At 38.2% G+C, this 26705-nt stretch overlaps 2 protein-coding genes across 8 annotated transcripts in view; one reads left to right on the forward strand and one right to left on the reverse strand.

Moving 5' to 3' along the window:
* The window catches only part of LOC127415639 (adenylate cyclase type 8-like), a 38030-nt gene extending 17767 nt beyond the window's left edge, over nucleotides 1-20263 (reverse strand). Inside the window, exons 1-7 of one of the 4 annotated variants that reach the window (XM_051654413.1) lie at nucleotides 20208-20263; nucleotides 7167-7230; nucleotides 6048-6173; nucleotides 4576-4680; nucleotides 3250-3363; nucleotides 653-1645; nucleotides 26-175 (exon numbers count right to left, since the gene is read on the reverse strand). In XM_051654413.1, coding sequence (XP_051510373.1) covers nucleotides 26-175; nucleotides 653-1543 — 1041 coding nt within the window. In that variant the 5' untranslated portion in view covers nucleotides 1544-1645; nucleotides 3250-3363; nucleotides 4576-4680; ... (1 more) ...; nucleotides 7167-7230; nucleotides 20208-20263. Of the gene's footprint in view, nucleotides 1-25; nucleotides 176-652; nucleotides 1646-3249; nucleotides 3364-4575; nucleotides 4681-6047; nucleotides 12080-14402; nucleotides 15788-20207 lie in introns of those variants that run through there. The other 3 variants (XM_051654414.1, XM_051654411.1, XM_051654412.1) reach the window with 3 other exon arrangements.
* efr3bb (EFR3 homolog Bb (S. cerevisiae)) overlaps nucleotides 19327-26705 on the forward strand; it is a 53175-nt gene continuing 45796 nt past the window's right edge. Inside the window, exons 1-3 of one of the 4 annotated variants that reach the window (XM_051654421.1) lie at nucleotides 19327-19758; nucleotides 20260-20413; nucleotides 21537-21653. In XM_051654421.1, coding sequence (XP_051510381.1) covers nucleotides 20407-20413; nucleotides 21537-21653 — 124 coding nt within the window. In that variant the 5' untranslated portion in view covers nucleotides 19327-19758; nucleotides 20260-20406. Of the gene's footprint in view, nucleotides 19759-20259; nucleotides 20414-21536; nucleotides 21654-23231; nucleotides 23765-26705 lie in introns of all 4 variants that reach the window. The other 3 variants (XM_051654425.1, XM_051654426.1, XM_051654423.1) reach the window with 3 other exon arrangements.

A 26705-nucleotide genomic window follows, 5' to 3' on the forward strand; every position in this document is an offset into this window, starting at 1 on the left:
ACATACAGACATCAAGCTTCCTTGCCTGTCTCTGGTTTTCTGTTTCCAGTTTCATGCGGCCTTCAATGCAGCGGCGTGTCTCCAGAAAGGCTTGTCTCTGGGATCGGTCGGTCAGGTAATGGACAAACAGACCCGCCACATTCATGCTTATGTACAATAAAGCCTTGGAAAGAATCTAAGGATGGAAACAACAGGTCCTTTTAGTACAAGTCTCTAAGAAAAGTCTCTATGAATTTACATGACACTGGGACTGATACAAGAAGTAAAGGCAATAGATGTAACTGGAAGGACTATAACCAAACAGACATTATATCCTCTTGGGTGAGCTGAGACATACTGAAGGGGGTTTACTTGAAGGCTGAGAAAACTACAATTGGGTGATACATTTGGAATGGTATGGAAGGCTGTGAAGTCAAAGTGTTTGAGAAATTATGTTACATATATGTATATAGGAGCCCAAAAAACAAATAGATGTAATGGGCCTTGCTCAGTGTTTTCAGCCAACATGAGGTGAAAACAGGTGAAAGACAAATCTACCCATTTATCCATCCAATCATCATCATGTACTCGTTCATCCATCAATCCATCCATTACCATGCACTCCATCATTGACCCATCCATTCTTCCATCCAACCATTCATATCATCTCTACCTTTCTCAGTAGTCCCACTTCACTGAAGTGGCGTATAGTCTCTGCAATTAGGTGCAGTGTGGAGGTTAGTGTGCCAGCTCCAATGGCCCAGAGCAGTGGCAGTGGCAGCAGAGTGTATGTGGCAAATAAAGTAAACAGAACATACCAGGATTGGTCTCTCTCCAACCCGTATGCCAGTCCACCCAATACCTGAGCAGTCTGTGACAGCCAGCTAGCCATGCCAGCATAACGCAACCATTTTGGTGAATGTGAGCGTTTACAGGTGAGTACCAAAACACACAGGGCAACTGCACAGGCCATGAAGAACCCTGTGAACCAGCCCAACAGTGTGTCTGAACCCTCTGGAGCCAAGGCCAGGTAGAGCAAAAGTAGGTGCAGTTTGGAAGCTGCATCTATGATGTTAGTGACAACTAAAGAGGTTCTTCTAGTGTGTGAGGAATGGCGCTGGTAGAGTTTCTCAAGGTCTCGCGATTTAAAGGTGTGTCTCAATGTTGGCACATACACCCCATGGATGGTGTGGCCCCAGTGAGCAAAAAAGTCGGCATCACTAATATAGTGTGTAGCTGTTCCGTTCTGCAAAGTCGAGGAGCTGCTACGTTCTCCAAAAAAGGATGGATGAACTCTCGCTGCTGAGGAACGGCGTTTGGTCATGCCTCGTGATGCTTTGCTGCGTATCTGTTGGTTGATTTCCTCGATATAGTCATCAGTGACATAAATCTTCCGGGCTGGCTCCACGCCGACTTGCTCCCTCAGCTCTCGCTGGCTGATGATGTGTTTGACAGCGTTCTGCCACAGCAGCTGCTTGCGCCGCAAGCCTGGTGACATTGGAGTAGGAATGCAGGTTGGAGGCTGCATCTTGTGGATGTCAGTCACATCACTGAACGTTACCATGCTAGCCAGAGACTTGTCTTGTCACTATCATCTATGAAATAGGGACTCAGTGAATCTCCCTTCTGGTGAGGAGTTTAGATGGGCCATAAGGGTCATCTCCATCTGAAAGCAGAGAAATTACACATCTTTGTATGTATGCTATTACTCGGCAACTGATATCCTAAAGCATTGTGCTCATGAATATGGCCAATGGCCCCAGAAAGTACTGTATTTGGACACTCCAGCTACACATAATATGTATGGGTATTATTGAATTAGAAAAATATAAACAAAATATAAAACCAAGTGGTAGTTTCATGTGGCATTAAACGATATATGTATTTTTCTTAACCATTTCTGCAATTACTTATAACCAACTTTTTGTGAACGTATAAAGTTTATTAGGCTATTTTTCAGAACAGCATTCTACCACATCCTCTTCCTCTTTCTGCAGTATCTATGAACTGCAGAAATATTAAAAATAGTTTGCTAATACAATAAGCTTCAGCCTTAAGTTGACATAGTTCTTCCAGCAGAGTAACCACATGTCTAATTCATCACATTACACTGCAAAAAAAAGCAAAAAAAACTGCCATAAATATTTGAGTTACAGGGTTAGTTCACCCAAAAATGAAAATTCTCTCATCATTTACTCACCCTCATGATATCCCAGGTGTGTATGCCTTTTTTTTCCACACCAAAAGTGATCGTATCGCTTTAGAAGACATTATTTTAACCGCTGGAGCCGTATGGATGACGTTTATGCTGACTGTGATTTTTGGAGCTTAAAATCTGATCACCATTCACTTGCATTTTAAGGACCAACTGAGCTAAGATATTTTTCTAATTTTCTTCAAATGTGTTCTGCTGAAGAAAGAAATTCATACACACCTGGGACATCATGAGGGTGAGTAAATGATGAGAGAATTTAAATTTTTAGGTGAACTATCCCTTTAAGGTAGCTCCTAAATCCACAACAACTTAGAAGTCGTCCTGAGGACTCATAAGTCCATAAGAGTGAATCATACATTCAAGAATCAAAATAACATTTATGCTTAATACAAAAAAGAAGAAAAATACATTTAATTCAAGTTATATTCACTGAAAACAAGTTTTAATATCTTGTGCAAAAAGAATATTTACTGATACTGACACTAGCGCGGAGCTTCCCACTATAGCTATGTGAGGCTGACAGGGTTGGGAGGGTTACTTTTGAAATGTATTCCACAACAGATTACAGAATACATGCTGTAAAATGTAATTTGTAACATATTCCATTAGATTACTCAAGGTCAGTAACGTATTCTAAATACTTTGGATTACTTCTTCAGCACTGGTAGATTTTTTCACTTGTTTTGACTATAAAAACTCTGCCAGTACAGTAAGACAAAATACACATGTTAAAAATACATTCTCTGAAAAACCTAAATATCTTATGCAGTGTTGTTTCTAAAACAAGATCAATCAAATTGATCTTGTTTTAAGTATTTAAAGATATTTTTACAGGAAAACAATAAAATAATTATTATCAAGAATACGATTTTTGCCCTAATATCAAAGGTCTTATTAGAAAAAATAAATTATGATCCAACGTGAATTTTCTTGATAAAAAAATATGATCGTGCCTGGTAATGTGCATGTAAAATGGCTAGAAATAGCATTTTATCTTAGCGTAAAGCTGACAATTTACACAAGGTTTATTTCTATTTCTTCTGCTCCAAACTTACTTCAAATGTACTTCTCTGTCTGCTCGTATGAATGTAACACATCATTAGAAAGTGTTTCACCGCTGTTCAAATGCACTTTGGATCACATCATTTATATGTAGAAATGTTTTCCATCTGAAAGGAAAAAATATTAAATGAAACAAATGACAATAAAATGCAAAGTAATCTCCTCAGTAATCAAAATACTTTTTGAATGTAACTGTATTCTAATTACCAATTATTTAAATTGTAACTGTAGTGGAATACAGTTACTTATATTTTGTATTTTAAATACGTAATCCCGTTACATGTATACTATTACTTCCCAACCCTGGAGGCTGATTTGGGCGAAATACATTGATACATTAAAAGTTATTTCGGATAATAGAAATTGTTGTATTGATCAAGTCACGGGGGTGCGGCTCTATTTGTTGGTCAAGACTCGAGTCTCGGTGTGTGTGTGTGTGTGTGTGTGTGCGTGTGTATGTGCGTATGTGTGTGTGTGTGAGCGTGTGTAAGTGCAGAGGAGACGAGTGAGAGCGACAGTTTTTTAACCGAAATTGAAATAAATGTAGGATATTTCAGACATTGTTTGACGTTCTTAACCAATTTACTTTAAGCAATGTCTTTGCTTTAACTGGTTATTTTGTTGTGGTAGCCTGTAGGGCTCTTTGAAATAACTGAAATAATTTGGCGAGGTGATATGGAACCGTTATGCGGTCAAGACCTGGAACTACTTCATAGCCATGCGTTTACTGGAAAAATAATTACACACCTTAGAACATCCATCAACCAATCAGAATCAAGCATTTAACAGACCCGTGGTACATAACACGGGTCTGTTGAATGCTTGATTCTGACACACACACTCACACAGAGAGAGAGAAAATCAGCACAACCTTTGTTGCTAGTTCTAAAATGACGTTTTAGAATTAGCAACGAAGGCTTGACCTGTATCAAAGCTAGATACACTTAATCAACAGTTTCTATATTATCTGAAATATCTGTGTGAAAAACCCTCATGCTCCCCCTCTCACACACACACTCCCACACTCGTGGACACACATTATATGCGTAACGCACACACTTAAAACCAAACATACTCGTGAGAGAAAAACAGAGTCGTCATGTCAGCGCACTCCTGCATCTCAGTGGGGATGAAAAAAAAGTTGTTAAGGTTTATAACGGGAATATAGCGACACACATCTTGGCATTTTGAAGCGATGTTACTTCTGACGAGAGCTGCAACAAAAAAGGTAATCCCAGAAGTGATCTCTCTCATTTTCTGAGTTTCTCTCTTTCGATCCCTCAAATAGAAACTCACACACACATGCGCAAACACACTACCTTATTACTCCAGTCCTCATGTAAAGCAGCGCAAGCTTCAGTTGCTAGTTCTCATTTTCGAATTAGCAACGATGGCTTGAGCTGTATTGAAGTTGGACGCTGAATCTGTGGTGAAAGAAAGTAGTTCTACTCATAAGAGCGTTTTAGGGACGAAAAAACAGAAAATGTCTTGAGATAAAACCCTGAACGATGTCTTAAGGTGTGGTAACCGTGGTATAAGCGGAATAAATGACTTCGGCCCGTTGAATTATTAAAATATAATGCACCTCGGGTGTGCATTATTTTTCAACAATTCAACGGTCCATAGTCAATTATGCCTTACAAATCTGGGGCCACTATAAATTGCTGTACAAGAACAGATAATTTTTATTGTATAAATCTTAGTTCGTAAATCTATTTCCATGTAAATGCTTATTTTTTCTGTATTTTTGTGGTCTGTATTTTACAATGGAGTAATTTACTTATATATATATACATAAATATAAATAGATAGATACTAAGTAAATTACTACTATATATATACTGTGTATAAGTAAATTACTACTATATATACTGTGTGTGTGTGTATATATATATATATATATATATATATATATATATATATATATATATATATATATATATATATATATCAATTTATATATAGTAATTTACTTTATATATATATATATATATATATATATATATATATATATATATATATATATAAGAAAGAATCTGTACATGCTATACTGAATTTGCCCAGTCTTTTAAAATTTACTGTAGTTTTTTTATTTATTTACTCTTTTACTTTCTATATGCTAACATGTTATTTATAATGCCTATAATGGGACATTTCATTGCATTGTTGACACCATAAGACAGATCTGTTTAAGTTGACCTGTGGTGTCATTATGTGCCCTGAAACAGGCTGCCAGATTTAGCACTGAGTTCCATAATACTTTTAGCTGCTATAAACAATCCAGTTCTGTGTGGCTTTTTCCCACCGTACAAAACCCAACCCACACCTACAATACCAATATAAACCAGCTCTTCCGCAGAAGGCGTAGATGAGTTTACAGATTGCATTAGCAACAGTAAACATAGTCTGTCAATGTAATAGATCTTTTATCCAATCATTACCATACAGTACAGTGTGATAAATAACTATACTGTCTGATGTGTGATCTCAAAAACGACACAATCAATTTGGAAATACTACGAAAATACTTGAATACATTTTTATGCAGTCATTATATTTACATTAATAAACTACTATCTGTAAAATATTGAAACATACACATTAGGAACATTGTTGTCTGCTGTGAATAAACTAAAAAGATTTATATATATATATATATATATATATATATATATATATATATATATATATATATATTTTTTTTTTTTTTTTTTTTTTTTTTTGAAGAGGAGCATTTCACATACTTAGCACTATAACATAATAGAATTAAACATATATATAATCAGCTTACCTGTAAGATAACAAAATTCCCAGCACGTTTGTGCACATTCTGCTGCTCTTAGAGAAATCCAGTTCAGTTCCATCAAGGAGTCTTTCTCTTGATTCTCTGCATCCTACATAATGTGATCACAGCACTCTTCTCAAATTGCAAGAAAAAAGAGGAAAACAAATATATCAGCAATCTAGATTCCACCTTGGTAAAAGTACATTCATTTCATGAGTGAGAAGAATGTGTTTTTCTGATTCACTGAGCCGAGAAGCGATCAACAGATTGCTCGGCAGGGAGATGGAAGCTCAAGTTGCCCAAATAGGATTACTTACTCAGCACTGATGCCCTGGCTACTCAAAGTATCCATCACTGATGTCACATGATGCAGACTATAGATGATTTGAGCTCTCCATGGCCCCGTATTACCTGAACAACTCTCCTGAGAGATTTCTGTCAGGAGACATTTATGGGTTTTTCTTTTTGCACATTTTATTGTACACATGAAGGAATGTGCATCTAGATTTGTCTGATTTGAGGTTGCATTCATGTCCGTAACAAACGGTGTGAGACCACGCAAGCAACATGAGTGGCCTCGATATACAGTACTTCCGTATTACCTGAACAACTCTCCTGAGAGATTTCTGTCAGGAGACATTTACTTCTTGCAATCTCCCATAAAAATGTATATATGAAAACTATAAAAAGTAATGATCACTGGCATTAAATTTATATTTAGAAAAAATTAAATAGAAGCTGGGCAAAGGAGCCCCCCCCCCCAAAAAAAAGTAAGGGATTGACTGAACTGAGCTGGGCAGGTCAGTAGGATGAGGTAATGTTGACTATAAGCTGGATAAAGTGCTTGAGACTGAATTTACTAATTGTGCACAATGCGCAAGACCTTAGACAGTGACCTGATGAGAGAAAAGTCCTTAGATACCCTAATACAAAATCAGCCAATACCAATCAATGCAAACTAAAATCCAAAGCCAACTAGCGTAATCATTACAATAAATTGTACAGTGATGATTTCGTATGATAATACCATGGCATTTACAAATTTTTACAGTGCATAATCTACCAGTTCAGCATATTCCGAAATATAAATAGTACATTCAGTATATACCACGTTCATGTATTTACATGGTATGTGTCCAAAAAACATGGTACAGCAAAGGTACATGCTCTTTGGTTTTCTTGTTGATTCCTAAAGAAATGTGAAAAAAAAATATATAATTACAATTCATGCATAAATGAAGAGGCTGGCTGTAGCAATAATCCTGAACCTTTCATTATTTAAGTGTGCAAAAACTGCCACCAGAATGCTATGGTGTTGTTAGTGGTTGCAGAAGTTTTCTGAGTGTTTTTAGCTTATTGCAAATTGCTATGCATTTGCTAGGCTAGGATGTTCGGGGTGGTTGCTTACTGACTTAAAATAGCCCAACCCCAAGTATTTATGATATTCTGGACACTATGGATTGAGTCCCTATACTTGAATGTAAGACTATGGGATTTATTTATTTTTTGCACATTTACTTGTCCACAAGGATTATGCATCCAGATTTGTCTGATTTGAGGTTGCAGTCCATAACAAACCACGCAAGCAACATGAGTGGTCTCGATATACTTCCGTAGAAGTTCTTCTTCGTTCAGGGCTAAAAAGAAGTTCTAAACAGCCAAGCAACTGTATACTGTTTCCGAACATTCAGTCACCCGCCACACCGCTGTGGGAGGCATTTAGAAGTACATTTAAATATAAGGACGCTACATGTAAAACCTTAACCAATGTGTTATCAATGACTTCATGCCTCATTCTGAGTAGAATTCACATGAGGTCAGTAAAAGAAGCTGTTTTAACCACTCAGCGATTAAAGTAATATATCTGCAGTATAAACTGTTTCATTTGCCTTGTTTACATTATGAATTCATGACGCTATTGCGCTCACATGCTACACGAGGCCGTAATATGCACCGGTTACATTCTGATAAAACGATGATAGAGGCATATCTTACTTTAGACAGATTTGTGAATGGCTTTTGCTGCAGATGGCACATGAGTGAATGAGCATTTGATAGTATTTGAGAAGATTTAATTCCTTTAGTAGACTAAAAAATAAAAAAATAAAATCACATGACTTGATCTTGGAAAATGTCTCTAAGCGAACGATCGTACAGATTCATCTGCACCAGCTCGCTAATAACTCTGCACATCAATGTGTTCATGTTGACTGATTTTGACTCACTAAATAACGTAAACAAAATTAGCCATCGGCCTCAAGGTAGGCGGAGCTCAAGGTCACACCTACCGATAACGTGGACCAATGGCAGTAAGGTGTTTAGCAGCCAATAAGAATTTTTCCTAAAAGTTCGCCCCAGCGAGCTGTTACGAACCACCAAAACTAACGCAAAAACACCTTCTTTTTAGCTAGATTTTGTTCTAAATTACGTTACACCCGTTTGTTCTTCGATTTCGTAGGAAGTATATCGAGGCCTTAATGAAGCCCCAGAAGAGGAAATTAAGACATGCTGTATGTTTCGCAGCCGTCAGACGGATAAATAGTGTTTTGTTTAAGACCTATTTAAAATGTTGAACATATGGACACTATGGGTAAGAGAACTGTCATTGTTATTACAGTTACAAAGCCATGGTTTAAATCTTTGAAAATAAATCCATGGAAGTGATAGTGAAATAGTTATGAAAAGTGAGGAGTATATTTGATGCTACACGGCCAAGCAGCTTCATTATTGAGAGCATACCTGCCAACACTCCCGATTTTACCGGGTTTTCTTTCCATCCTCTTCCTGCTGTACTCCTGATTTACAATTTCTCCTGATAAACTCACGATTTTCTGCATCCACACTTCATTCATACGGGATCATCCCTTATTTAAATATGAAATGATGCATCCCGTATCAATCAATATGGGACACGATTTGTCCCGTAAGCTGGTCAGATGGTGTCACGGCGAAATCGTTCCAGATCGTTAATTTAACATTGATATAAGTTGGGCATTTTTATACGGTGGGTAAGGGGTCATCTGAAAAGTCTGCACATTGTGCTGAAATGTGCTAATACTGTGGAGGATTCTAAAATATAACACAGTTTTGATTTATTTTGGATTTTTTTAGTCACAACATAATTCCCATAGTTCCATTCATGTTATTCCATAGTTTTGATGACTTTACTATTATTCTAAAATGTGAAAAAAAAATATAAAAAAATAAAGAATGAGTAAGTGACCCTAAACTTTTGAACGGTAGTGTAAATGTTCAATAAGATCCAGCAATTTATAAATATAATCACTGAGTCATAAAGACAAGAAGTAAAGGTGAAGGACAAATAAAAATAAATAAATAAAATAAAGTAAATAAAAAAAAAACTTAAGAAGATAAATAATCAAAGAAAATATTTTTTTATAAGTCATGATTCAGAAAAGTTCTCAGCATTTAAGGAAGGATATGCACTTTTTATTATTAATAACTCAAAAAGCATTTATTGCAAGGGGCCTGGGTAGCTCAGTGAGAATTGACACTGACTACCACCCCTGGAGTCGCGAGTTTGAATCCAGGGTGTGCTGAGTGACTCCAGCCAGGTCTCCTAAGCAACCAAATTGGCCCAGTTGCTAGGGAGGGTAGAGTCACATGGGGTAACCTCCTTGTGGTCGCAATTAAGTGGTTCTCGCTCTCAATGTGGCACGTGGTAAGTTGTGCATGGATCGTGGAGAGTAGCATGAGCCTCCACATGCTGTGAGTCTCCGCGGTGTCATGCACCACGAGCCACGTGATAAGAAGCACGGACTGACAGACTCAGAAGTGGAGGCAACTGAGACTTGTCCTCCGCCACCCGGATTGAGGTGAGTAACCGCGCCACCACGAGGACCTACTAAGTAGTTGGAATTGGGCATTCTAAAAATTGAATTAATTAATTAAAAAAAGCATTTATTGCTAAAACTGTGAAGGATGTGGCAAGGGACCATCTGAATTATAATTTCTTGGTACTATTCAACTTCAGTGTAGTATTACTGACCGGTATTGTCGCAAACTGTACGTATACTACGAAGTCTGCGTGGTGCACCTACTCCCTACAGGGGCACCGTCTTACCCTAGGGGGGCACCAAAAACTCCACTGGCTGCCGTTCCTCGCATATTTTTCACAATCCGATGTTGGCAGGTAACATTGAGAGAGGATGAGAATTTGCACTGCTGTGGTCGGTGGTGGGCTCTAAAGGGACTAAATCAGCATTAGCAACTGTAGCTTGGCTCTAATGGGATTCCCAGTGCTCACTAATCAGTTAATATACACACACAATTCAGTCCAGCCCTCCTTGAACAGCAACAGATCTATCCTGAGTCCTATACGTGCAGCCAGGCACCTGACTAAAGCTTCAACATGCTGCTATTTCTGATCCTTGCCAAACTTCAAAGTAAATACTGTTTATGATTGTTTGTTATCTTAACAATGCACCATCATGTATCAATCCTAAAGTAGAAAACACTATCAAATTTATTTGCTAATTTAAGTACATTTCACAGGCGAATAGAATAAGTACATTTTACGTAACTTTTCGAAGCTGGTGTTCCCAGCATGCACCGGCTTGAATAATGAATGAGCTTGCATGGTTTCACTGTTTTCCAGTTTATTTATACCATTTTTATTGTTGAATTTGTTTGGTAACTTCTTGTTTTGTGAAGTCAAAAGTTAATTTTCTACTCAAAAATTACCCGTTCATGTTGTCATTGTGTTTTGTGCACCGAGTGTTGAGGTCTGTGTGCGTAGCTCTGTATCTTGTTTCTATTGCTAGTAATTTAAGGTGATGTTGTCTAATAGACTACATAGTATGCATCAAGCCTTTCTGTGGAATGCCATGCACATCAGATTTGTAAGTAAAAGTAACTACATTAACTGAAGTGTTTAAGTTAAATTTACTCACTCGCTTTAATCAATATTATGTCATGATGTAAATTTTACGTACGTTTATACCATTTAAAATTTAGAAAACTTAGAAAAACTACGTCATTTTTTTCAAGGTATGTAATGGAATTTTGGAACACTTGTCCTTGGTTGGCTATTTGTTATGATCGTTTAACTGTTCATAACCATATTGTTAAATGATGTAATGGTAAATACTGTCCCAACTTGAAAAAAACAAAAACAATCTGCTTTCTATTTTTAAATACCGATTACTAAAATAAAACAAATTGTGGTGAAATAAAGAGGCCACATTATGATGTAAAGTTGATAAAAAGTGACCTTTCTAGGAACCATGTCCAAAGAACACATACAATCAGGGCTGCCCCCGAAACAAAGATTTTCCTAGTCGACTAGTAGGAGTTAATTTAAGCCATTAGTTGACTAGTCGCACGTTTACGATATTAATTGAATTACTTGAATATACTGGGGGGGGCATCAGAAAATGGTTTGAGTTCCAGGGCTGAGAAAGAAAATAAGTAACATTGCTAACACTGTTCTACATTACAGAGAAATACTAAACTGTAATAATGAGCCTTTAAAATATAAATTTTACAAGTGCACGCATGCACGCAGCGAGCTGCAGTAACACCGGCAAAAGCGGTAATGATTCTGAATGTGTCGGAAAAACCAGCAAGGAGACTATCTGAACATTTTGTTAATTTATAGGGAGAAATGCACATTAGGGTTGTGCCGACAGACGATGATCTCGGGGATCGACGATGGTGAGTGATCGCCAATAACTGATGCCTTTGACGATGTCAAGACAACATTTGGCTTATTTTCCCATTAATGTATTCAATTATTATTATTATCAAATTAATACTACAAATAAGTTGCCCGTAGACACACAGACACGCACTTGAAGAAACACACTTTATTATATTATTAAGACCAGATGACAGAAAAACCATCTATGAACACGCTGAAATGGAGGCGTGCAGTCTCGTGGAACACATGCATCTAAAAGGTTCTCACTCTTTGTTTCTGTCTTTTTGCAAGAACAGTATCATCTATAAGTGCTGCAAATGACCTCAGACATCTCAGCTCAGGAGGTGCTTTGAGTTTGCTTTATCTCCACAGAGCAGTTCACTGTGAGCGCAACTCTGCAGCCTATACATCTGTGATTAAAATATAAAATAATACAAAAACATGTTCACCTTGAACCATGATTTATATTTCAGTGATTATTATCATCATTATAATTATTATTTGTACATTTATAATTGTTTTTATGTCTTCATTTTGCAAGTAATTTTCTGCCATGATGTTAAGACAGATACTTGCATTACGGTAAATTGAAAGGTGTATATATATATATATATATATATATATATATATATATATATATATATATATATATATATATGATTCTTTTATCACTTCATTATTTTAATTGGTTTTTTGTTTCGTTTGGAGTGCAATTTGAATTTAGAAATGTATTTGATTTCAGTTTTTCATTTTTTAAATAAATTAATTTAATTTTCAATGCAAAATCACTAAAGCAAGAATATTCACCGATCCCTCAGCCTAGGGGTTGCTGATGTAATTAGATATTGCCACCTAGCGTCCAACCAGCGCTAATACCGGTGTTCGTGGGTTTCCTGCAGAGTTTTTTTTTTTTTTTTTCCTGACCAACCGACCAATCAAAACTTTGTCAACCAAGACTCTTCTCATCCACTAACCTTTGGTCGACTATCAGAGGGACCCTACATACAATATAGACAGTGTTAACAATACAAAGACAAAACACCAGCACACGTGACACTAAAATAATACAATAAACATGAACTAAACAACATAAAGTGTAACTTACAGTAAAACACCCCAATGTGCATAACAAAAATAAGAAGAAACATAACTATTTAAATAAAATGTAATTAAACGTAATGTGATTGTGTGTTACACAGGAACTACTGGGAACGCCTTTTTACCACTTTTGACTGTAAATTATAATGTGATTCATAAACTTTTCTTACAAAAAATAAATTTTACAAGATTTTACAGATAATTCACATGTATTGCTTTGTTAAATATAATAAATAGCATACACTTAGGGTGTGTTCACACTTGTAGTTCGGTTCTCTTCGTCCTCTTGGTCCGGACCAAAAAAGAAAATGATACATTTAGTCCTGGTTCGCTTAGCGTTCACACGTGGCATTTTTAACACCGAACCTAACGATACAAAACAAGAGGCTTCAGGAAAAAGTCACAACCTGATTGGACAGCTTTTATGACATATATTTTGTGACGGAACTTGCTGAACATCCAAAATGCTGGCTGCTGGGCTAAATGCGCTTGTTATATTTATATATGTATATATGGCGGTATTTTTACCAGCTGAGAACAAACAAAGAGCTAATAAAATGTGTAAAGGAGTCAAAACAGCACCAGGAATTCCTCAGTTGCACACACAAACAAAGATATGCTGCAAGGATGGCTGAAGGCGGTTCCAATGCCTGTACCAAACTGTAATGGGCAACATAGCTCCTATGATGAGAAGAACCAGGTATGATTGAGGTTAGTATTAGGCAAATTACTTCCTGTTTTCGGTCTGTTTAGATGTCTTTGGTCCATGTTGCATTCATATATCAATCGAACTGCACCGGAGTTCGTTTGGAAGCGGACCGAGACCCACTATTCAGGCGGTCTCGGTCTGCTTGTTTGGTGCGCACCAAGGTTCGGATGACAGCGTTCACACTTGTTCAAATGAACCGCACTAACAGAGCAATCGCACCAGAGTTCGTTTTAATTGAACCAAACCTACCAAGTGTGAACACACTTTTTTGGTCCGGACCAAGAGGACCAAGAGAACTGAACTACAAGTGTGAATACACTCCACTTGCTTTAAGTCTGTATAACATTTTTGTAATTTTAATGGAAAAACATTAAAATGACAAAAATGTTATACAGACTTAAAGCAAGTGTGGTTTGCTATGGACATATACAGTAGAAAGAAGACAGACTGACAGACAGGCAGCAGTGCAGTTTAACAGGGTGAGGGGGATTTAAGGTAAAGGGGAGTATTAGCTCTATGTATCATCCTTAAACTGGCTCCCTGCCAGGGCAAATTCTTTGGAAACCTTATGTCTCTCAGCAGCAAAAAGTCAGTTTAAGTTATAGCTGGCTATGGTAGTTTTGCCTATTTAATATAATTAGTTTATTTATTTAATGGATGTGTAGAGAATTATCACAAGTTTGGTTAAGATCACTTGTACTTGACGGTCACGTGACTCCATTTGAGAAGCAGACATGTGAGCGGCTAGCTCTGCGCACTTTGCTGGTTTTTTGATTAATTTCATGTTATAACTGGTGAGATTTGATACACCCAGTTACATATTTGCTCTTTGAGGTAAACATGGCAAAGAAGTCAAAATCCTCAGACTTTGGAGACATTAAAAGACACTTACGTGTTCAAGCTGAGGCCTCTGGCAGCCCTGCAAGCCGGGGACTCGATTTGGACAGCACGTAGGGAGATGAAATCCAGTGTCAACTGTCCAACATCTTGGTGATGCTGACGAAGGTTGTTGCTGACTTGGAGGATCTCGCTGTAATACGTCGATCGATTACAGCGATGGAGACAAAATTCTCTGAGCTGGTCACAAGAGTGACAGATGTTGAGAGATTAATCGATTATATGGAATCATCAGAAAGGGAATTATCCGCTAATCCGCCCGTGTCCGAAACAGACTTGGAATTTATTTTGGAAAACCTGGAAGATCTTGAAAATAGGAATCGAAGGAACAATATTCGAATTGTTGGAATTCCTGAGCATGAAGAGGGCAGAGATATGGTGAAATTCCTGGACGAGCTCTTCCCGAGTCTGCTCAACATAACAGGCCATAAACTGGAAATCGAGCAAGCTCACAGAGTCCCTGCTCACAGATCTGCTGAGAGAAACTGGGCCGATCAATTCTGGGCAAATTTCTGAGATCATCTGATAAAGATCTTGTGTTGTGCCAGGCGAGGAGCAAAGGAAATCTTTCTTGGAAGAACCACAATATTTTCTTGTTACCGGATTTTGCGAATTTGACAATAGAGAAACGCGATCGGTTCAAGGAATGTAAGAAACTCTTACATCAACGGAAGATCGCTTTTGCACTGATGTTTCCGGCCAAACTGAGAATAGACACCAAGGACGGCAGCAAAGTATTTTTATGCCCCAAAAAGGCACTGGCCTTCATACAACTCAACTATGGGTGAGTAAACCATTGGGAATGTCTTATGTGAGTGGACTGACTTGCTGTTCAGTGTCTCGGCGGTCTGGGGAAGTTGGGTGCCATTTTTTGTTTCTTTTTGCGTTGGCTCCGCCTGGTAGCTGGAGTTTGTTTTGTGGCATGACACTCCAAGAAACTTTTGCATTGATGGAAGATCGCTTTTACACTGAAGTTCCTGGATAGATTGAGAGTGGACGCTATGGATGACCACAAAATATCTCCATGCTCACATCAAGGACGTCTTTTATAAAGTTGACGGACTGAGTAAGTCATGGTGTTTTTTTTTTTAAGCAGCCTCCGAGTGAATTTGACTCGCTCAATACACACTTGATCATCCGAGGAACCGGGATGCCTGTTTTGTTTCTTTATGTGCTGTCTCCGCCTAGCGGCTGGAGTTTGTTTTGTTGAATAATACTACTTTGGGTCAGCTGTGGATGAATCTGATCGTTCTTTGTGCTTACGCCTCCTGTTGGCTGGAGTTTGTTTTTGTGGAGTATTTTTAAGGGACATTAGAATGATTACGTCATCTGCTGCACTCAGAACAGCTGGCTCACTGAACACTTGTCTGTCTGTCCGAGGAAACTGAACGGCTTTACAGTGCATCCGGAAAGTATTCACAGCGCTTCACTTTTTCCATATTTTGTTATGATACAGCCTTATTCTAAAATGGATTAAATTCATTATTTTCCTCAAAATTCTACAAGCAATACCCCATATTGACAACATGAAATACGTTTGTTTGAAATCTTTGCAAATTTATAAAAAATAAAAAACGAAAAAAATCACATGTACATAAGTATTCACAGCCTTTGCCATGACACTCAAAATTGAGCTCAGGTGCATCCTGTTTCCACTGATCATCTTTGAGATGTTTCTGCAACTTGATTGGAGCATGTACATAAGTATTCACAGCCTTTGCTCAATACTTTGTTGAAGCACCTTTGGCATCAATTACAGCCTCAAGTCTTTTTGAGTATGATGCTACAAGCTTGGCACACCTATTTTTGGGCAGTTTCTCCCATTCTTTTTTGCAGGACCTCTCAAGCTCCATCAGGTTGGATGGGGAGCGTCGGTCCACAGCCATTTTCAGATCTCTCCAGAGATGTTCAATCGGGTTCAAGTCTGGGCTCTGGCTGGGCCACTCAAGGACATTCACAGAGTTGTCCCAGAGCCACTCCTTTGTTATCTTGGCTGTGTGCTTAGGGTCGTTGTCCTGTTGGAAGATGAACCTTCGCCCCAGTCTGAGGTCCAGAGCGCTCTGGAGCAGGTTTTCATCAAGGATGTCTCTGTACATTGCTGCATTCATCTTTCCCTCGATCCTGACTAGTCTACCAGTTCCTGCCACTGAAAAACATCCCCACAGCATGATGCTGCCACCACCATGCTTCGCTGTAGGGATGGTATTGGCCAGGTGATGAGCGGTGCCTGGTTTCCTCCAGACATGACGCTTGCTATTCAGGCCAAAGAGTTCAATCTTTGTTTCTCATGGTCTGAGAGTCCTTCAGGTGCCTTTTGGTGGGCTGTCATGTGCCTTTTACTGAGGAGTGGTTTCCGTCTGGCCACTCTACCATACAGGCCTGATTGGTGGAGTGCTGCAGAGATGGTTGTTCTTCTGGAAGGTTCTCCTCTTTCCACAGAGAAACACTGGAGCTCTGTCAGAGTGACCATCGGGTTCTTGGTCACCTCCCTGACTAAGGCCCTTCTCCCCCGATCACTCAGTTTGGCCAGGCGGCCAGCTCTAGGAAGAGTCCTGGTGGTTCCAAACTTCTTCCATTTATGGATGATGGAGGCCACTATGCTCATTGGGACCTTCAATACTGCAGAAATTTTTCTGTACCCTTCCCCAGATCTGTGCCTCGATACAATCCTGTCTCGGAGGTCTACAGACAATTCCTTGGACTTCATGGCTTGGTTTGTGCTCTGACATGCACTGTTAACTGTGGGACCTTATATAGACAGGTGTGTGCCTTTCCAAATCATGTCCAATCAACTGAATTTACCACAGGTGGGCTCCAATCAAGTTGTAGAAACATCTCAAAGATGATCAGTGGAAACAGGATGCACCTGAGCTCAATTTTGAGTGTCATGGCAAAGGCTGTGAATACTTATGTACATGTGATTTTTTTCGTTTTTTATTTTTAATAAATTTGCAAAGATTTCAAACAAACTTCTTTCATGTTGTCATTATGGGGTATTGTTTGTAGAATTTTGAGGAAAATAATTAAATTAATCCATTTTGGAATAAGGCTGTAACATAACAAAATGTGGAAAAAGTGAAGCGCTGTGAATACTTTCCGGATGCACTGTATATCAGCTGGAGTTTGTTTTGTGGAGGAACACACCTTCAAGACAGTTCTGTGAATGAATCTACATGTTCTTTGTGTTTATTCTGCCTGTTGGCTGGGGTATGTTTTACAAAGTATTTTCTGATTTGTAATTTTGCCTCACAAAATTTGCGCAGATGCAGACTTGTGCAGACTTATGCATTTGTGCAGACTTGAACAATCCGACAGCAAATTTGTCGTGGGGGTTCTCGCATGCGTACATGGACCTTTTGAGTTTAAAGGGATTGACGGTGGTTGGCGCTGTCGTGCGTGGGGTTAATGCGCATGTTTTTCTTTTTTCTGTTTGTTTTGTTCATGGGGAAGTTCGGGGTTTGATTGTTGCATTAATGGGGAATGTGGTCTGTATAATCTTGCTTTTGACACACAATTATTAAATTTTTATTATATCAATATGTCAGTTGTTAATATGAGTGGATTATCTCTCTCCACATGGAATGTGAATGGGTTGGGGCACCCCATAAAAAGAAGAAAGTTTATTTCTTTTCTTAAGTGTAAACAATATGATATAGTGTTTCTTCAAGAAACACATCTCTCCTCGCAGGAAGCTGAAAAATTTGGGAAGATATGGGGTGGGCATGTTTTTTTTAGTGCTGGCTCAAGTAAGAGCAGGGGAGTCATTATACTAATAAATAAACATCTACATTTCAAATTTCTCAAACAGATTAAAGATAAAATAGGAAGAGTCATTATTGTTTAAGCAGACATTCGGGGCAAAGGTTGATTTTGGCTAATATTTACGCACCTAATGCTGATGATCAGGGCTTTTTTATAGATCTTGAAGGGATGTTGCAAACCGCTGGCACCCCTCATGATATAATATTGGGAGGAGACTTTAATCTTTTGATGGACTCAGTCCTTGATCATAGTGAAGCAAAAGTGTGTAAGCCCCCTAGAGCAACATTGACGCTTCACAGAATGTGAAAAATCTTGGTCTTGCAGATATTTGCTGACTTTTGAACCCATCTGGTAGGGACTATACATTTTTTTTCATCAGTTCATAAGATTTATTCTAGAATAGATTTTTTTTATTATATCTAAATCCCTCATTTCATCTGTTGTCGACTGCTTAATTGGAAATATCTTAGTCTCAGTTCATGCCCTGGTGAGTTTAGAGGTGATGCCACATACAGAGAAAAATAAATCATATAGTTGCCACTTTAATGTATCCCTTTTGCAAAATCCTGATTTCCAACAAATGTTAAAGACTGAAATCAATGTTTATATGGAGACCAACTGGTCCTCAGTATCCTCTGTGGGCGTGGCTAAGGGAGGCACTTAAGGCGGTTCTTAGGGGCTGGATCATACAATATTCCTAATTTTCCAAAATAATCCAAAGCACGTGAACTCGTGGAGTTGGAAGAGAATATTAAAAGTGCAGAGGAAGAGCTGAAGCGACAAATGTCGTCTGATGGTTTCATCAGTGTGTGAGAGTGCGTGAATGTGAGAGTGTGTGCGTGCGTGTGTGTGAGAGATTATGATGATTAATATTATTATTATTATTAAAATGATTCTGATTCCTCAAATTGTTGTCCAGGTCTTTAAAACTGATGTTCAAAGCAAAATGTTAAGTGGATTAATTAAAAAATGATGATGATGATGATGATGATGATTATTTCACACAATAATTTAGAAGTTAACATAAATGACATTAAATCATATTAATATTCATATTACTACTACTACTAATGATGATGATGATGATGATGATAATAATAATAATAATAAATATATTAATACAAAATAATATATTGTTGTTTCGTTATTGTTTGTAGAAATATATACTGTATTTTGATTTTATTCATCTTCTTATTATATTTTATACATTATATAAAAACACTTCAACACTTCACTGCATGACGAATTCATCTGCCTCTGTGCTGTAAAGTTCAGATTTCAGAGGAAATAAGTGAGTGTGTCTTGATTGTGTGTGTGAGTGTGAGTGCGCGTGCGTGAGAGCGAGTGAGAATGTGAGTGTGTGTGTGTGTGCGCGAGTGAGAATGTGAGTGTGTGTGTGTGCGCGCGCGAGTGAGAATGTGAGTGTGTGTGTGTGTGCGTGCGCGAGTGAAAATGTGAGTGTGTGTGAGTGAATGTGTGTAATCATTCACATGAACAGCAGTGAGTGAAGAGTTATCATGTTTATATTTTAGCTCACTCACAGAAGAGGAGCTTTATTTCTTATCAGACTATGCAGCTGAAAACAAGAGGTGAGGGAATAATAACGATCAATTAAATGTTCAATATAGTTTTGATAGTGTTTATATGTCAGACGAGCATTTTCCAAAAAGAAGGGTGTTTTCTGTAAATATTACACACCCTGTCTAGACATTATTGTTGATAGTTTATTTCTCAAGATGTTCTTCTATTTATTTAAAAATGAGTCAGTAAGTCTCGAAATTAACAAAACGAAAAAAAAAAAACCCCGAAAAAACAAACAAAACAAAACAAAACAAAAAAAACGCTGTTAATGCAGAATTATTTACTAAAATGTTTACATGAGTGGCTTTGGTTGGACATCGTTCACAGCAACTCGAATAACCTGACAGGAAAACGTCAAGAAAAACTACATTTCTCTGTTAAAAACCTGACTGATATCATAAAATACAGAAAAAGCACACGCATTTGTTTCATTTTAAATATAAATGTTAGCATTGACCTAGTGTTGCTGTTTGTGTGTTTTGCATCTCACAACTGCGTTCTGGCGGTAGGCCTCACATCATCCTGCGGATTTCCTGCTTTGAGTGACAGGAAAAGAGCGTCCTTGTTGGACTGAAGTCCAGCTTTGGACCGCTAGACGGCGGTACTGCTGAGTAGCCGGTTAAGTGCAAGAGCAACATCTGGCGGTGGAATACATCATGACAGGTAGGAGCTGCAGTGATCATGGATTCCAGTGCATTGTGAAGTAGAAACAATATAGGCCTACTTATGCTTGAAATGTCCTTGAATATACATTTTTGAATCCCATAATAAAAGTATTATATAAATGAATGTATGCTGCCCTTGTAAACGGTAGCCAATTCCACCGTTGTGAGTTACTACAGTTAACACTGGTTTGGCTGTGCTGTTGGAGAGGTTCTGCACGAAAAAAAAATCTGCAGCTTTATTCAGTTGAGTTTTTTTCCCCATTAGCTGGTTGGCATGCAGAGTAGGTTATGAATTTGTGTTTAATATTCTACATCAGTGTCTTTGAGCTGATGGAAGTCTTAATGGCCAGTTTCCCAGAATGAGAAGGATTTTCAATGGTAAAACACCACATGGGTTTATCTGTGTCCAAGAAACTGGCCTTCAAAGTTTTAGTAGAGCTTTTAGGCCCTGTTACTTATAGTCCTGTTTGTACGGATAAGGACAGCTCTTGCATTTGGTCATCTTGCTTCTCGCTCGCTCTTTCTCTCTCTCTCGCTCTCTCTCATTTATAAACATCTCACTAACTAACACAATGAGTTCCACTATTCCTTCTCCGTCATTGTCTCGGTAACTCCAGAGAGAAAGAGAGTGTGGGAGTTTGGCTTGAGGAGGGAATGTCAGTGACAGTGTGAGACAGGACACAGGAATTTACCCAGAGCTGAAGGGATGCCATGAACTGATCTGAACATTCAGAACACTGCAAAAGACCTGGGATTAACTTTAAAAGGAGAGGAATTCAAACCTGAAAGACAAATCAAGAGTGAGAGGGCTTTACAGAGGATTTTTATTTCTCATTTGTTTCATTTGGCTTTCTGAAGCATACTGTATATTCGGTATTGGTTCTGAAAATTTCAGGTCTCAATATTGTATTGGATTGCAACCAGTCAGTTTACTGTTTTATTTTTTTTTTTTTTATTTTATTCTGTTTTTGAAGTCTGTATTTCACAGTTTAGCAAATTGGCGGATTATGTGAGTTACAAAAGATCAGGCTGCTCTTTAAATATATTCATCAGTTCAGTAGTAATTATATTCTGTGGCTTTAGCTAGATAGCCTAAGTCGTGATATTTTTGTGAATTTAAGAGTTGTTTGTGAGTGTGAAAGCTGGTATTCTTATGCCAATGGCTGTCCTTGAACCTGTTGCACCCCGGAGGCTGGCACTGGACTGCCGTACCCTGCTGGATCACCGCCCGAGCCGTGGTAAGATGTCCTGTCTCTGTCAGGATACTGATGTTTTTATTCTCACAGAGTTGGATGCATTCAATATAATGCCATTGTGCTGATAAGGCGCTCTTGAGTGATGTCATTTCACGGTTTCACATTTTCAAGTATATATGTAATTGCTTGAACTTGATTGATGTTATATGTACAGTTAAGGTTTGCAAAGGTGAAATGTGACTTTGAAAGTTAATTTTGCATGTTTTTAGGTGAGAAATGAAGGGCAAAATGTAGTTAATTAAATGTTCGTATTTTCTGAAGAACTCAATGAGCACGTTTACATGCACGATATTACAGCGATTATGCTTAGTAAGCCGACAATGTGTACAGTCATTCCTTTATCGAGTTAAGTTTTAAGTTTATTTTAGGTTTAAGTTTATGTTTTGATGTCAAAAACAGAGAATAGCCCAATGACTACAAATGTCATGTAAACGTGGTTTTCTTGCATTGTCAGATTTTTGGAATATGTTTTTTTTATTTATTTTTTTATCAGCAGTACTGGGCTGCTTTTCCCAAAAATATTGTAAGCAACTTAAGTTTGCGATGCTTTTGGGAAATGCAGCCCTGGGTAGTAACGGATTACATGTAATCTTGATTAGGGATGACGCGATTATACGGTTTTACTATTAACCACGAATAAAATATCACGGTTAATTTAACCGTGAAATGCTTTATTTGCACATGGCAAAAATATTATATTTAATGTATAAATATATAATATAAAATAATTTTTCGTAAGATTTTGTAAGCCTAAATGTGGGTACTGGAGCTGTTGCTGTGGTTACGGATGGTGGCCGCGTGGTGCTTTAATGGCCAGGTGTCACGAACTGAACATGAACTTTCAATTCATGTGAAACTGAAGCTTAAACACATGAATTCCAAAATATAACAGAGGAATTCGATATACCAGACTCATTTCCATCAAAAAAGCAACTTAAATCAGCTGTTTGGCAGAAGTCCTAGAACAGTGGTTCTCAACCTTTTTTTGATGAACGCCCTCCTGCCCAACACCCCCCCCCCCCCCCCCATGTGACATCATTTGAACGCGGTATAAACATAAAACACAAAATTAAATATTTGTGTTATTTGCTTAATTTGCTCGAAACCAGTTATTTTTTTCTTACACAAAAATATTTGTGCCTATTTTTTAGGATTTACACATTTCTATTTCATCTTAAAAAAAAAAGTAGTGTATTTTGCATTTGCCCTTTTGAACATTTTATTTTATTCATTAATTATTTATTTTTTATAGTTTTAACAAAGGTATTTGTAACAAGCAAGCACATGGAAGCATGGATCTTCTTCACTACCATGGTTAGATGTAACTGTCACGAGGAGGAGGGCGTGGCTGGGCCGTGAGCTGAATTGTCCTAATCAGCCGGGGGGGATAAAGATGAGCCGGAGGCGCCAGTTCGAGAGAGAGAGAGAGAGAGAGAGATACACGCTGTGTGTGTGTGTCCATGTGTTTATGTTTCTTTAAGTTAATTTATGTCATTAAAGTTATGTTGACCGTTCTGCCGGTTCCCGCCGCCTCCTTGCCCATCATGATGCCGAAAAAAGGTGCCGAAATCTGGGAAGGAGTAGGGATGAGCTGTCGTGGAGTCCTCGCCGCTGCCGTCCGCCAACGGACGGAGTCGTCGCTGCCGGCCGCTGGGAGTTGGAGGAACCACTGCCGTCTGCCAGGGGAGGAGCGGCTGTTGTCCGCCAGAGGACGGAGGAGTGGCTGAGGACCAGGCGACGGTGTGTCCGGGGACCGGCGAGCGAGTTTTTCTCTCTCTCTCCTCTCTCTCTGTCCCTCTCCTTCGCTCTTTCCCTCTCCCCTCTCCCTCCCCTCGTTTCTCCCAGGGCTCCAGAGAGGCGGGGAAGACCTGCCGGCAGAAGGATGGCCGGAAGTACGTCACGCCGGAGGTTTCTCCGACCTGAATCAGGTGGTGGAGGAGTGTGACGAGGAGGAGGGCATGGCCGGGCTGTGAGGACATACGCCTGGTGCTGAATTGTCCTAATCAGCCGGGAGGGAGATAAAGATGAGCCGGAGGCACCAGTTTGAGAGAGAGAGACAGAGAGAGAAAAACACGTGGCCGCTGTGTGTCCCCGTGTGTTTGTTTCTTTAAGTTCATTTATGTCATTAAAGTTATGTTGACTGTTCTGCCGTTACAGTAACATGATTTCTATACATCAAACTATGGACTTTTTAAAATTATAAACAATAGACCTACCCTAAACACGTAAAAAAATAAATACAAAATATAAATATCTATAAGTTCTAACAAAAATTCATTATATTCCCTCACTCCCCTAATGTAGCCTATGACAGATTTAAAAGAGCTGAAGTAGTGATATGATAATATTTATTATCAATCTATTTCTCCCTAAAGTACAGTTAGTGTTACTATAGTAAATTCAAGGATGGTGATGTAGAATTCTGTGCCAAATTAAATGGTTTCCGCTACTCGCGCCGTGCTTCTCACTGATTCACGCAGAGCTGCAAGTTTAAGAGCTCGATACTGGTCTGCGAGTAAAAATGCACCTGCTTATGCTGTATCCATCTACAGAGCCATACAGGTGCATTATTTGATGCTGCTAAACCATATACTTAAGATGCGTTGTTAGATTTCGAAATAAGATGAACCGTGGTACAAATGCGTACCAACACAGATAACTGAGAACCAACTGATATACTCCAAGTCTAGATAAGCGTTTTAATACAAAGAGGAACTTGATAATAGATTTGATTATGAGTGATAAACGCCCTCCTCTCTACTAATTTGCTCTCAGCTCCCCCTGACATCCTTTGATTACCCCTTGGGGGGTGGTACCGCCCCGTTGAGGACCCCTGTCCTAGGAAGACACACATTCTACAAATGGGACAGGATGCTCCCACTAGTCTAAACTAGTAAGTTTAATATTTTTAGCTGTGTTGATTTTAAAGTGTTGAATTAAAGATGCCACTTTTTGTAATTTTTAAGTGTGCCGACAGCATGCACTGCATTGCGTGTAGTTACTGTCAGCGAGTAAATTTGAAAAGTTGCGTCTTAAATCGTCCTTATTATTTAAATCATTGCTTCTGTACAAATTCACTGCATTCCGACTTTAAATTGCCTTCTGTAAGCAATGTTCCCGTTATTATGCATAGTACACAGGTTTATTTGTAAGGTGTTGTGGACACTATTTAGAGTCTGTTGCCAATTCTTTATGTTGGGGTGTCTGACAGAACAATGGATTGCTTTAATAAACTGATGCAGAAGAAAAAACTGTTAAATGCCGTGAACTACATGTTGCGCACCCACAATAATCTTACATTTACGCACTTTTGAAGCACTTAAGCACATCACTGAGCTTGGGATGTGCATAAGTGGCGTTATGCCCTAGATTGGAGTGTCTTATTACCTCCAAATTATTATTATTTTTTGTGTGTGTGTGTGTCAAGTAAAGCCATTTTTATTTGTATAGCACCTTTCAAAACACATAGTTTCAAAGCAGCTTTTCAGAAAATCGTGCATTAACAGAAAATGAAACCGTAATATCTATAAAGTCTTGGAATGATCATTTAGTTTGATTAAATATGATTGTAAATTGTGTATAACAGTTAAACCATAATTGTATTTAGAACCCCAGTGAGCAAGCCGAAGGCGACTGTGGCAAGGAACACAAAACTCCATAAGATGTTGGTTAACAGAGAAAAATAATCTTGGGAGAAACCAAGGATTGAAGAACTGATTGCATTAGTGCGGTGAAGTTAGTTTTAGTTTTGTGAATTGGTTTTGTAGTCCGCTTCAAAAATGTACATGAATGCGCTTTTGCTATTATGACAGCTCTTGAGACTTTTTTATTTATTTAAATTTTATAACAGGTCTGATCTGTTGCCACACTTGGATGGTGTAATGTGAAAATTGCCAGAGTAAGAACAGTTTAAGTGCCTTTTATATTTCACTCAGAAACAGACAAATAGCAAGTAAAAAAAACAAAAAAAACAAAATCAATTCTCATATTTTGATCCATTAAGTTTTCTTTAATGCATTTAAGCAACATTGTCAAAATGGTACAAGCTTTTCCTACTCAAATACATGTGCCATCAAATAAACAAGAATTAGATCAGATTAGATTAATTTAAAATGTAATCCGAGAGATTACATTACTGACTACAATTTGAGTCATATAATTTGTATACAGTACCAGATTACAATTCAGAAGTAATCTACACACCACTGGTTACAAGCGTATTGGTGTGCATGCAAACAACACACTCAATGACACAAATGCAGATGTACCTGGATGCTGCAATCCTGAAAAAGTAATTTAATGAGTAGTCATGGCAACACCTTTCTGTGACTGACACTTGGCTTCTTCGCTGTGTACAACTTTAATTGTGCAAATTTAGTAGCTAATTAGCTGAAAGCAAGTTCCTGTGTAAATGTCAAATGGCTATCAGTAAACAAATCGTTGCTTGAGTTAATTTGCTCATGACAGTTCTGACGGGTTGATGTCATATTTTATATTAAAACTCTGCTAAAAATGTGCAAGTTACTGATTACTCTTCTGTTCTGTGGAGAACTACTGTTCTGTACCTGGTAACAGCTTTATCAGCTGTGTTTTCTTGCATTGTCTGTTTGACATTTGCCAATGTCAGATTGTTTTGACATCCAGATTCCAGAAACATTGCTGGCTATTTTTACTGCCTAGCAAAGTTTTCTATTTAATTTTTGACATGTTGTACAGTGCAATGATTCCATATAGATACAATCATAACAGAGAATGAAAAGGAAGTGTTCTGATAAGATGGTTGTCTTTGTGATTTTTTATGTAATTGCATAGCTCAAAAGCAACCTAGGGCCCAGCAGCATTTTTTTTTTTTTTACATGTGTGAAAGCCTACACATTAGCTGTGCCGTTAGTGTGTAGCGTGTTTTACAGAAAACACACATGTGAGAGGAGGAAAGAAAGAATGTAGGAGGAAGAATGTTGGATCGGAGGAGGAAAAACTATGCAGTCTGAGAAAGAGAGGCTATGTTCGGAATAGTATACTACCATACTTCTA

This window comes from Myxocyprinus asiaticus, chromosome 25, assembly GCF_019703515.2.
Source record: "Myxocyprinus asiaticus isolate MX2 ecotype Aquarium Trade chromosome 25, UBuf_Myxa_2, whole genome shotgun sequence".
NCBI lineage: Eukaryota > Metazoa > Chordata > Actinopteri > Cypriniformes > Catostomidae > Myxocyprinus > Myxocyprinus asiaticus.